At 54.9% G+C, this 12,106-nt stretch overlaps 1 protein-coding gene and 1 long non-coding RNA gene across 14 annotated transcripts in view; one reads left to right on the forward strand and one right to left on the reverse strand.

Moving 5' to 3' along the window:
• The window catches only part of ATP2B2 (ATPase plasma membrane Ca2+ transporting 2), a 360,324-nt gene that overhangs the window by 344,645 nt on the left and 3,573 nt on the right, over positions 1-12,106 (forward strand). For 9 of the 12 annotated variants that reach the window (XM_019732636.2, XM_019732642.2, XM_019732643.2 and 6 more), the window contains 3 exons: positions 1,196-1,407; positions 1,552-1,659; positions 3,585-3,767. In XM_019732636.2, coding sequence (XP_019588195.1) covers positions 1,196-1,407; positions 1,552-1,659; positions 3,585-3,767 — 503 coding nt within the window. Of the gene's footprint in view, positions 1-1,195; positions 1,408-1,551; positions 1,660-3,584; positions 3,768-5,650; positions 5,823-9,802; positions 9,858-12,106 lie in introns of all 12 variants that reach the window. The other 3 variants (XM_019732644.2, XM_019732647.2, XM_019732648.2) reach the window with 1 other exon arrangement.
• Positions 218-11,874, reverse strand: LOC141567226 (uncharacterized). 2 transcript variants are annotated; one of them, XR_012489696.1, is made up of 3 exons: positions 11,765-11,874; positions 2,489-2,617; positions 218-354 (listed from the first exon to the last, which is right to left on the reverse strand). It is a non-coding gene; the product is annotated as an uncharacterized LOC141567226 (long non-coding RNA). The 2 variants fall into 2 exon arrangements; XR_012489695.1 differs by lacking the exon at positions 11,765-11,874 and adding an exon at positions 2,867-2,997.

Below are 12,106 nucleotides of genomic sequence, written 5' to 3' on the forward strand. Positions count from 1 at the left end.
AGCACAGAGATGAGATGACTTGCCCAAGGGCATGCAGCCATTCTGAAGACAAGCCCAGGCAAAGAACCAGGTCTGGCTGGGGCTGAGACGGGCCTGGTTTTCATGGGTGTTATAGAGATGATCCAGGCAAAGCCTACCCCCAGGTCACAGATGAGGAAATAGAGGCCCAAAGAGGAGCAGAGGCTAGCGTCTGGTCACACAGCAAGTCGGGGGCAGCTGGGAGCCCCCAGCCTGGGCACTTCCTCCACGTGAGTCTCCTCGAGCTGGGCTTTCAACGCCGATGAGCACTTGCCTTCAAAGTCCAGAGTACAGATGCAGGTGGGGCGTGGACCCGCTCCTCAAAGGGAAGTCCTCCTGTAAATTTCAAAGGTGATATGTTGACAGGTCTGTTGTAAAGGTCTCAATGAAAAGCCTTGGAGGAATCCCCAGGAAAGGAAAACCAGGAGAGACTCAAAGATAAAGCGGTGGAGGTGTGGGGGAGGGAGGGGAGAAGAGGGCGGGCCCCTGGCTTACTTGCTGGCTTCCCCCTTATGTTCCTACTCACGGTGGTTTTCCCTCGGATTCAGCTAGACCCCTCACACTCAGAAAACCCCACAAACCCTCGTGGCACCAGCTTACATAGGTATGCCATCAGTGGGACGACTATGCCCTCTACCATGTGACAGCCCAGGGGTCAGAGAATAAGGCCACATGGGTGGGTCCAGAGCCAGCCTGGCCTACGAGCCCCAACCTCCATATAGGAACTGATGTTTCTCATAATAACCCATGAGTTTTCAGAGGTCTCAGCAAGGGACATGCTGAGTTACAAGAAGCAGCCCTTTCGGGGGAGCCCAAAGCCATGGCTTCCCACCACGTGTTCCTCGTTCACGCCCAGTCTTCCAGTTTGCCAACTGGGGAGGTCACCTTTTATAAGCAATGTCGCCTGATAGCACAGCCACCATTCCACCTTTATCAAATTTCCATAGAAAAGGCAGAAGAAAGTTCATCCAAGGTCTCTCTCCCCTAGAGGAGTAAGGGCTTTATTACCCCCCCATCGCACTCACGACCACCCAACAGCACAGGCCCGCCTGCCCCCCAGAGTCTGGAGCACGCCTCCCTGCCCGGGCAGCCCACCCTGCTGCTCAGAAGAGGCCCCACGCAGGGCCCTGCATCCCCCACCACGGCCCACAGCCCGGCTCCTGCGCTCTCGCTTCAGGGGAGAAGATGTTTCAGATCGACAGCGGGAGGAACGCGCCCCTGCACTCGCCGCCCTCGGAGCACTACACCATCATCTTCAACACCTTCGTCATGATGCAGCTCTTCAACGAGATCAACGCCCGCAAGATCCACGGCGAGCGCAACGTCTTTGATGGCATCTTCCGGAACCCCATCTTCTGCACCATCGTGCTGGGCACCTTTGCCATCCAGGTAGCCAGGCCGCCTTCCTCACCTGGGCCTGGGTGGGCATGGGCAGCCAGAGCCCCGCCGCAGTGCCCTGAGAGCCCAGGCCTGCAAGCCGCCCTGATGGTGTCTGTCTGTCTGTCTCGCCTCTCTGTTCCCTTTCACCTGCAGATAGTGATCGTGCAGTTTGGGGGAAAGCCGTTCAGCTGTGCTCCGCTGCAGCTGGACCAGTGGATGTGGTGCATATTCATCGGGCTCGGAGAGCTCGTCTGGGGCCAGGTAAGTTCGGGATGGGTTGCAGGAGCTTGCCTGTCAGTGGGGGAAGGGAAAGAGCACTGCCGGGGAATCCAGGAGCCCCAGGAATGGGTGCCAGTTCTGCCAGAGACTCGCTGTCTGTCCCTGGGCAAGGCCTTCCTCATCTCTGGGCATCTGAGCAACGGGAGTTGGCCACGGTGCCATTTGGGTACCATCACAGTGATGTTTGCCTTACATCTAGGTACCACTGATCCTGTCATTTACTTAACGTTTTCATCACATCAGTTTTTTTTTACTAAAATTTATTTCAAAAGACAACTTTATATTATTAACACGAGTGGGAAATCAATATCACTTGTCATAAATAGAAGCTATCAAAAAAAATAATATAATGAAAACAATGTAATTACACTCTAACCGGATACATGGCCCTGCCAAGGCTCAGAGCCTGAAGCCGGCTACTTGTTAAAAAGGGAGATTTAGGAAGTGTTGTGACTGACGGTTTTGATAGTTTTGACGGGAGATTCGTAAGTGGCAAGACGCCAAGCAGAGGCTCCTGCGGGGGCCCTGAGGGAACGTAAGAAGGGTGAACACCACCGTGCCGCAGAGCTACTCGGTGCTGTCTGTGGCCATCTAAGAGCCTCCTGCTTTGGGGACCCCTGGACTGGATGTTCTGTAGGGGCCCTTCCAGCTATGACCCCAGAACATTCTCCCACCAGTTCCCTTTCCTGCTGTTGCCCAAGTTCCAGAAATGCACACACATGTGTGCACATACACACACACACCATCACACATACACATACGTACACATACCATCACAGTGCTTACAACTTGCAGCTCAAAGGCAACTGACCAGGATGTGGTGGTGCTTGTGAGATGTGCCCCGAGCTGAATCCTGAGCCACACGGGCTTTGTCCCCACGATGCTTTGTCATCCAGGCAGTGGGGGCCCCAACAGACGCGACAGCGTTCTTGCCTCCAAGCTGTTTGCAGTTTTGAGTTAATTCCAGTGGCAGAAATTAACAAAAAGATAAGAAGAAAATTTAGTTTCATCCAAAAGAAACTTCTCTGGAGAGTTATAAACTAGATTTGACTTAGCAGCCCCATTCCCTGGGCACCCTCGGGGCCAGGCCATCTTTATTTCACTGGGGCCCACACCCTCTGGGAGCTCTCGGATGTCTGGGCAGGCAGACTTCTAATGCGTAAGGACGACGCCAGCAGGCAATACCTACCTTAACCTCGCAGAGAACCCCTGAGGCGGAGTGTCCAGGCCAACCCCTGTCTATCCCTACAGGAGATATAAGGGACCTCTGACCTCCACCACCTCAGCTTTCCCATAGGGCCTGCCTCCCAGGCCTCAGCCCCATGGACAACCCCTTTGAAGGAAGAGTAAGAATGAAGGCGTGTCCCCTTCCCATACAACCATTCCCATAGGGCACCCAGCCCCTGAGCCCCTGTTGTCATGTTGGGTACCCAGAACTCAGTGACCTCAGGAGGAATGAGCCCAGAGGCCTGAGGGCCAGCCACGGGCCAGGCTCGTGCACTGCAACTCAGACACATCATGTCACTTAACCCCCAGCCCTAAGCACTGCCCTCAGCTCTCCAGATGGGAAAACCAGAGCTCAGACAGGTTAAATGACTTGCCCAGGGTCACATGACCAGAAGGGTCTGGGCTATTCACATCTGTCCAACTCCTAAAGGCCAAGATTTTCCACTGTGTCCTCCTGACTCTGGACAAGTGAGTGAATTAACAAGCAAATTATTGTAATAAGAGATTGAAAGGTTGAATTGAGAAATGGGTGAGATGAGTTAAGGAGTAAGTTGACCTTGTAATTAGGTAAGCAGGTCAGGGGAGAGGGAGGGTGAGAGAACAAGGAGGGTGGAAGGAAGGGAAGGAGGCTGACTAAGGGACAGCGCCCCCTGCCCTGACGGTGGCTGTGTCCTCTGCAGGTCATCGCCACCATCCCAACCAGCAGGCTCAAGTTCCTCAAGGAGGCGGGCAGGCTCACGCAGAAGGAGGAGATCCCAGAGGAGGAGCTCAACGAGGACGTGGAGGAGATCGACCACGCTGAGCGGGAGCTGCGGCGGGGCCAAATCCTGTGGTTCCGGGGCTTAAATCGGATCCAAACCCAGGTATAGGAGGCTCCCAGGGCCAGGCCCACGCCTGGCTGGGCGGGGTTGATGGGGATATGCCTGCTCCCTGTCACCCCCAGGGCCGCGGAGGCCAGGGTCCAGACCTGCTCTCAGCATCTCACCAGCCTTTTGTACACCCACGTTCCTCACACGCACTCTCCCGTGGCTGCTAACAAAACAGCTGCCTCCTCAGGAACATTCCACCTCACCCTTTCGGCCAGCAAACGGTCAGACTGGGGTGTCTAGGGGTTTGCCCCTGAGGGCAGGGGAGGGGCTGACCCTGAGGGCTGAGGTGACTGAGGGGCTGTAGTCAGGGCATCTGGGGCCTGGGATCGGGGCTGCAGGGCAGCTACCAGAAAGGGCACCGCAAGGCTGGGAACCGGGCTGAGTCAGGCCAGGGCAGCAGCTTCAGGCCAGGGTTGGCCCCAGATTCTCTCAGGCCCGGGGATCAACCGCTGAGGTCTGGTCGCTTCTACACATGCGCACACGTTCTCTTCCTCCACAGGGGGCTTCACCGGTTTTGAGGCAGCTCTGGAGGGCAAAGCTTGGTTTTCCCCAGGCACACACAGACACACGTGCATACCAAAACACCGCAGAGCACTCGTGTGGGATGTGTGTCCATCCAGAAGCAGCTTTCTTCCCTAGGACACAGACTGCCTAGTGCTACATGCCACCGGCTGCAACTCTGCAGCCCCACACACAGGCCGCAACTCTGCAGCCCCACACACAGGCCACAGGCTCTCACGGGAGCCAGCCCTAGGTCTGGGTTGGGGTTCTAGTTCATAGCATGCTTTCCCAGCCCAATGAGATGAGGAACAGAGGGGCTATGAAACTAAGAGAGGGTTGGTCTCTTACCCAGACCACCTGGCAGAGCTGCATCTGGCAAGTTCATAGCCACCCCACCCTCTCATACTCTGGGACGTGTGGCAGACGCCCCCACCTCTGTCCTGCCCAGTGGCCTAGCACTTCATTTAACAAACATAATGAACAGTAGATCACCTGGGCTGCCTCACACCCATAGTACACTGTCCCAAACATCATCTCATTGGCCTTCACAGCCCCCTAAGAGGTAGGTATGCCCCCTCTAGTTTTAGGGGTGACTGGGGTTCAGGAGACAGCCCTTCCCGAAGCTGGGGTTGGGGACAGAGGCACGTTTCAGACCCAGAGCCGCCTGATGCAGCCTGGGCTCTCCTCCCGGACAAAAACCCTAGCACCCAGCCCTCCAGGGGCAGCTGTCACTGCACACAGCCTTGGTGCTGTACCAACCTGGCCACAAAGCCGTTTAGGAGTCTCCAGGTTGCAGGAGGACACTGGTTTCTTCAGTGGGTATGAGTGCCTATCCAGCCTGGCTCTTACGGAACACTAAGGTGGGCCAGGTGGTTTGCCACTCACAGATAACCCTGCCAGGTAGGTGGCATTATCCCTTCTGAAGGACAAGAAACTACACTCAGATGACTCACCCAAGGTCACCTAGCTTGTAAGTGGCAGAGCCGGGATTTGGAGCAAGGTCTGTCCACCCCAGAGCCCCCACCATAGCACTCTGGCTCCACGCCTGGCCTCAAGGGGGGCTAAGCACCCCCATTTGCCTCCAAACACCATGTTTAACCACCCTTGGCCCCCAACCCAGCCCATTGGCCCCTGAGCTGTTAGAGCAGGACACAGGCCGGACCCCCGTGTCCTGTCTGGGACCCTGGGGCCTCCACATAGGCCCGGAGCCTGAGCAGACGTCTTTCAGAGCCTTGGAGTGTGTCTGGTATTTTTTGTTTTGATTTCAGTGATGTCATTGTTGCCGTGGCTGCGGCTTCCTCGTGGCATTGCGCCTGTCAGTCGTGTACCTGTTGTGTTCGTTTTCGCAACTTGTCTCGTTCTCTCCTCCGTTGCAGATTGAAGTAGTCAATACTTTCAAGAGCGGGGCCTCCTTTCAGGGGGCCCTGCGGAGACAGTCCTCCGTCACCAGCCAGAGCCAGGACGTAGCCAATCTCTCTAGCCCTAGTCGCGTGTCGTTGTCCAATGCTCTTTCCTCTCCGACCAGCCTTCCTCCTGCTGCAGCTGGGCGTGAGTGTGAATCCTTACCGCCTCGGGCGCCACCGACTAGCCTAGCGCCGGGCGGGCAGGCGGGCAGGGGCCGGGGCTCCAAGGACATGGGGGGCAGCCGGCCATGGTTAGGCCCAGGGGGCTGGGGGCCACGGTTGCTCAGGAGATCATAGCCAGTCCCAGAGTATCAGTCACTTGGTGGGTCAGCTGGGGTCAGGCTCAGTTTACAAGCAGTCAGTGGGGGTCATGAAGGTCACAAGTGGTCAAAAACTCTGGGTCAGTCCAAGGCTCACCGTCAGTCAGGGAGGTTTCAGTGATCAAATGTCCCATTCAACAGCAGCGCAGTCAACCGGGGACTTGGGGTGTCCCAATCAGTCTAGGGTCATACTCAGTCAGGAAAATCCTGGCCCATGAGGACAAGGGTCAGAGTTGGTCAGGAGGTGACAGTCTGCAGTCAACATCAGGCAAAGACTTCCCGTGAGTCAAGGCTGGCAGAGGTCACAGTCAGTCACAGTGGGGTCCAGCCGGGAGAGGGGTCACTGTAGGTCAGAGGTTACTGTAGGTCAGAGGTCACAGTCCGTCAGGGGTCCTAGGCTCCCAAAGAGATCTTGGCCTGGGGGCCCCACACACACTGATTCAGAACCCTTTGCCCTCCCTCTTGCAAACCTAATGGCATCAGCTGCCTTCCACATCCTTTCCCTCACATGCTGAAGGTCTGGCCCCTACCCGGAAGGGACAAGGCCCCTGAGCCATTCAGCTTGACCTCAGGTAAAAAACAGTGGGCCGAGCCTCACGTCTCGGCTGGGTGCCGGAAGGCCTGGATAGGTCTAGTCCAACGCTTTGCTTCCTGCCTTCCTTGTCTGAGAGACGGCCTGGGATTCTGACCCCCTGTGTCACCTCCCTCCTGTGAGGCTCCTGTCCTCACACCACCACTTCTGACCTGGGCCTCTCATCTCTCGCCTTTCTGTCTAGATCTTTCTGAGCCCCTATGGCTTCAGTCCCCGGTGGGAATAAGAAGTCTCTATTTACCACCTGCCTCTCTTACCTTGTCTCCAATCAGCCTCTCCCGAACTTCAAGGGAGCCCTATTCTGGTTTTACCAGATCACCGCCGTTTGCTCACTTAGCTCGTGCTTGGACTTCTCTGACGAGGAATAGGCTCTGGGTCTCATCTCTGACACTTTACAAGGTGCCCCTACCCCCACCCAAACACGGAACACGCACCACACATCCCAGCCACTGAGCAGAACACGAGCTGTGTGCTGGGTGGGAACTATGCCGTCTGAGCCCTCCGACAGAAGGCACAAGCCACAGGGGGCCTGCTCATGGCATATGCGCATGTCCCAGGACCTTTCAATGGATGCGGTCCTGCCAGGTATGCAAGATGATAGGAAGGGTGCAGGAAAGGGGAGAAAGCCCCTTCGTGTTCCTTCATTAGCACAAAAACACAGTGATGGGGGGGAGGCCAGACTAGCCAAGGTGAAGCGGGTGGTGTCCTAGTCACATTTCCATGAGGTGGTGTCACTAGGGCATCACTGCCAGGCTTTCTCAGGGTAGGAAACACTTTGGTTCCATTCTCTCTCCCTCTACACCAGAGAGCCCTCGCCTTGAGGGGAGCCCCTCACCCAGCTGGCCTACTCTTTCAGCTTGGCTCTGGCCTCGCTCAGTGCCACCACCTGTCTTGAAATGCAGTGACCAAAAGTGTTCCGGCCTGGGGAGCCACTTGGGAAAGAAGGCCTTTCTTTTAGTTCCTGCCACCCCTCCCAGTGACACCTGCCTCCCTCTGGCAGGAGCTGACGGCCAGAGGTCTGCCTTCTGGGTGCCCGCTCAGTTCTCTGTCCCATCTTGGTTCCGCCTCCTTCTTGAAGCACAGCTTCTCATTGGCCACAAAAGAGCTGATCTGGCATCCCTGCCTCACAGGCTTTGAAAGTCTTCCCTGGGTTTAGCACCTCATTTTAGCTTTCACGGTCTAGAAGAAAGAACTCAGTCATCTCAAACCTTGGAAATTGAATTCTCATCTTTTCTTCTGTTATTTATAAAACCATTCAATAAGGCCGGTCCTGGGACAATCATTTCTTAGCACTTCTTCTTCAGAGAACTATCCATTTCTGCCCACCCTTCACTTCCTGTCTCTAAGCCAATTTCCTTCCAGGCCTGATTGATCCCCTTTATCCTATGGTGACCCCAGCTTTGAAACAGCCTTTGCAAAGGAGCCTACAGGCCTTGCCCATGACCCCTCATTCTCTCAAACGACCAAAAGGGACTGGTCAGGCACAACTCCCACCTGCCTCTCCCCCATGAATTGTGCCTCCTTAAGAATCTTACATTCCTACCCTCTAATGTAGAATCCGGCCTGTAATTCTGGGTGCCTTCTTGAACCCTTTTTTGAGCATGTGATCTCAAAAAGAGCCTGACCATCCCCCTGCCCAAGAGTACTGGTTCCAAAAGGGATCACAACCTCTGTGGTTTCAACAGACACATTTTGGTCAGCACCATCCCAATGCGAACTCTAAATGAATACCCCCTCGTTCCTCCTTTACTTGAATAGTTTCTATAACAGCGTCACCTCCTCTGGTCTCCAAGGACTCTGAGGGCCCTCTAGATACCAGGCAGGGTCCCTTCAGCAGCCAAAAGGCTTTCTTCCCACAGGGAGGTAGGAAGCGGGTGGCCAGGAAGAGAAGGGGAGGGATGAAGTGGTCGGCTGCCCCCCACCTCCTCTGAGCAGGGTCTTTTTTGGGGGATCCTCCAGCAGAGGAGGGTGGCCATGTGCATGCTGAGTCGCAAACACCTGGGGCCTGTGTGCCCTGGAAGGAGTCAGACTACTGTCCCCAGGGTTATCAAGAGCAGGCCACAAAGGCGGAAGGCAGGGCAGTGTGTGCTTGGACCGACTTCTGACTCATGACGTTGGGGTGAGGAACTGTCCCCCATGTTACACATCCCTCCCCCAGCAGCACTGGGAGATTGGGGGCCCCAGACAGACAGGTGTATGCAGTGACAGGGCAGTCCGGTCAGACTGGCATCCCTAATGTTTGGGAGGGAACTCTGTCCACACTCCTGCTTTCTTCTTCTGACTAACTTAAACATGAGTTTGTTGTTCTCCTCTGGAAACGTAACAACACACCCCTAATGCCTTATACTTGAGCCTCACCAACATCTTCCCAAACAGTTCCCCACACCCTTCACCTCACATATGCCTCACAACTGAAATAGAAGGAGGGAGGACCTGCCAATACATCCATTTAACTAAGAAAGACACTGAGGCTCAGAGAAGTGCACTAATTTGGCCAAGATCACACAGCAAGTGAGTGGCAAGAAGTCCGACTGCAAAGCCTCTCATTTTCCCCATCACCCCACACCACTTCCCAGACAACCCACAGACTTGGAGCCCGCAGAGGTTGGATTTCCATTCTGGAACCAGTGCACACCCACAGCCTCATACAGTGGAAAGGAGCCAGTCGTCTGGGGTCCAGAGGCCAGGAAAGCTGTTTCTCTACTTGAATCTCCACAGCATGGCAGGGAATGGGAGAAGGGCGCCTTCCCGCTGGTGATCAGGGACCAAATCAGCATTCCACTCTTTGATCCAAGGCCAAGCTGCTGGATTCCACAGCCCCTCTCCCTTATTCCCCTCAAATCCCTAACCTGTCTTCAGCCACCTGTGTATTTAGACCTTGTGTTCATCAGTAAACCCTGCTCCTTCAAAGCACCCAGGCCGCAAGCATCCGACGCCGACCCCAGGCACGGCCACTTGCTGGACACCCCATCTGCTGGCTAGGGCCCCTCCTACTCGCACTTCCCCTTCAGACCCCGGTTCTGAGGACGGCTAGGGCAAGGCGTGTGCATCTCTTAGGGGGAGGGATGAGGGAAAGGAAAGAAAGCTGGACCCCTCATTAGTGTTTTGGTAACTAGTTTAGTGCAGTCTTGGGTTGGTGAGAAAACGGCTTGCTTCTGGGGGGGACCCTAGACCTCTCTGCTTTCTGAATATTCCATGTGTTTGTTTCCCTAGAGGGCTAGAGAACCCTGGACACAGAGTTCAGCAAGAGAGAGTGAAATTAAAAGAGGTTGTGAGTCTTTAACCTTGAGCCTGAAATGAATGTGAATCAATCCCAGACTCTTGGCTTCCTTGAAGCCGGGTAAACATTCGAGTATGTCGAACGACCCAAACCATCCCAGACAGCGGCCTCTGCATCTCCTCAGAGCCCTCCCACGGCGGCCACGGGCCTCCCATTCCCGTCGTGCTGATGAAACGAAAATGCCTGAAACCCCCCAGACAGGGCCTTCCCTCTCTGTCCCCTCACCCCCATGCCCAAGTGCGGCTAGGACCACAAAATCCCAGCTTCAGGGTAGACAGGGAGGAGAGATGGAAGAGCTTTTTTTTCTTCCCGTACTTCTTTCCATTTCAGCCGCGGAGAGAACCGAAGTGGAGACTTGAGATGGCTGTGGCGGGGTGTCCCGAAAGTCTTGTCCCTACAGTCTTGTCCAGAGCAGTTCATTCTTTCTGTCGTCTCCATGCCAGGGGGAGGGCGAGGGGCCTGCATCTCATTGTGTGTCGTCCCCTCTGCGTTGTCAGTCACATGACAGGGTCCTGCCACCATCCCTCCTCCTCCACCAGGCACTCCGGCTGGCATCTTACTGCAGTTCAGCTTCAGAACACACTGGCACTAGGATGAGTGGCTACACTGATAATTAGTATTCCCATTTTACGGATAAGAAAACTGAGGCCCACAACACCTTTCTGTTGTTATTTTCACTTAATCAAGGCTGTATGGCCCACTTATCAGGAGGTCAGAATATGTAATAATCTCTACAGAGTCACAAACAGGGACTCCAAGGAGAAAGAAACCTCAGGACAGCCCCATGGCCGTCACTAATGCACAGCGTCTGGCTGGCTCTCATTGGCACCTGATGCCTCCTTATTAAAGCACAGTTCCAAGTGGCAGGGTTCCCTGAAGCCCCAGCCCACAGCACTTCAGAAGGAGAGGAACAGAGATGCTTTTGAGAAGACAAGGAGAAGTCAACACTAGAAAGTGATGGCTGACAGCAAAGGAGAAGAACTTTAAAAAACATCAAACTGTGCGATTCTTGACAAAGTTCAGTTCTTCTCTGTGCACTCTAAATTAAAAGGCAGTGGAGCATAAGAGGTACTTTAGAAAGACTCCTCTCTGAAATAGTAAAATAAACCCTGAGCTAGGACACTTAAAACCATCAGCCACAGTCATCAAGAAAATGTCTTTCCATGGACAGGGTTTTCCCCACCTGCGTCCCATCGACAAGCTGCCTGTGGGTTTACCGAGCGCTCCACAAATCCTGGGCCCCTCACAGGCCTGTGGTGTGGAGGCAGCCACTGCTCTGGAGGGAAAGCCATGAGGGGGCACCTCAGCTAACCCTGGCTCCTTGGTGGTGCTGATACTGCCATGTTCCCCCACCACTGGCTCTGCTCCAAGTGGGGGCTGGGGAGAGAGGAGGAGGCACCTTTGTCAAGAGTCCCCTCAGCCCCTTGAGATAAGTCACCACTCCCTCTCCCAGGACCCTCTTCAAAGCACCAGTCCTGTTCCTCCGCACCCTGCAACACAGGACGGGGGTGGCCAACGAGGCCGTGTGGCTTACCCACTGTCAGGGCTCCAGCAGTGGCACAGCCAGGACTCACACACGGGTCTTCCTGACTCCAAGTCCAGAGCCCTTTCCACTGGCCCAGAAGATGCAATGTCCCACCTTCCTTCCATTCTTCAGAGAACCATAGGTCTCCACCAAGACGCAGAACATGAAAGAACTTGCTGTTTGGAGCTGAGTTCCACACCCCCTTAGGACCCCACCCAGGGCTGGGTTTGGCCATCTGATTCTGGCCTCGGTTTTGGGTTTTGTGTTTATAAAACATAAATAAAGAAATCAAATCCCCCCAGGAAATAAGGGACCCCGAAGCCAACTCCAATGACTGGCCAGGGCTTTGAGTCAATACTCGAGTGTTTACCTCCAAAATGCATGAAGGAAAGAAACGTTGGGTACAAACGACCTCCGTTCACATTGTCCAGGCTTCCAAGTGTAGCGTGTGTCTGTCCGTGTGTACCGTGTGGTCCCCGCCCCCCACGTGGCATGCTCACGCTCCCGAATGGCATCCATCCGCCGGCTCCTTCGTGCTTTCTGGCTGCCTCTGCTCTGCATCCCAGAAAGCCCTGAGTTGGCTTTGGTTTGCTTTGCTGCCTCGGTTTGATGTTCCTACTCTCGTGTGTCTTCTCTCATCCCTGTTCATCCATCTGTCTCTCCTTTCTGTTCCTTTTCTGTTTGTGACACGTTATCTGTTCTGTGTGGTATG

The sequence above is a fragment of the Rhinolophus sinicus genome, linkage group LG10 (assembly GCF_036562045.2).
Source record: "Rhinolophus sinicus isolate RSC01 linkage group LG10, ASM3656204v1, whole genome shotgun sequence".
NCBI lineage: Eukaryota > Metazoa > Chordata > Mammalia > Chiroptera > Rhinolophidae > Rhinolophus > Rhinolophus sinicus.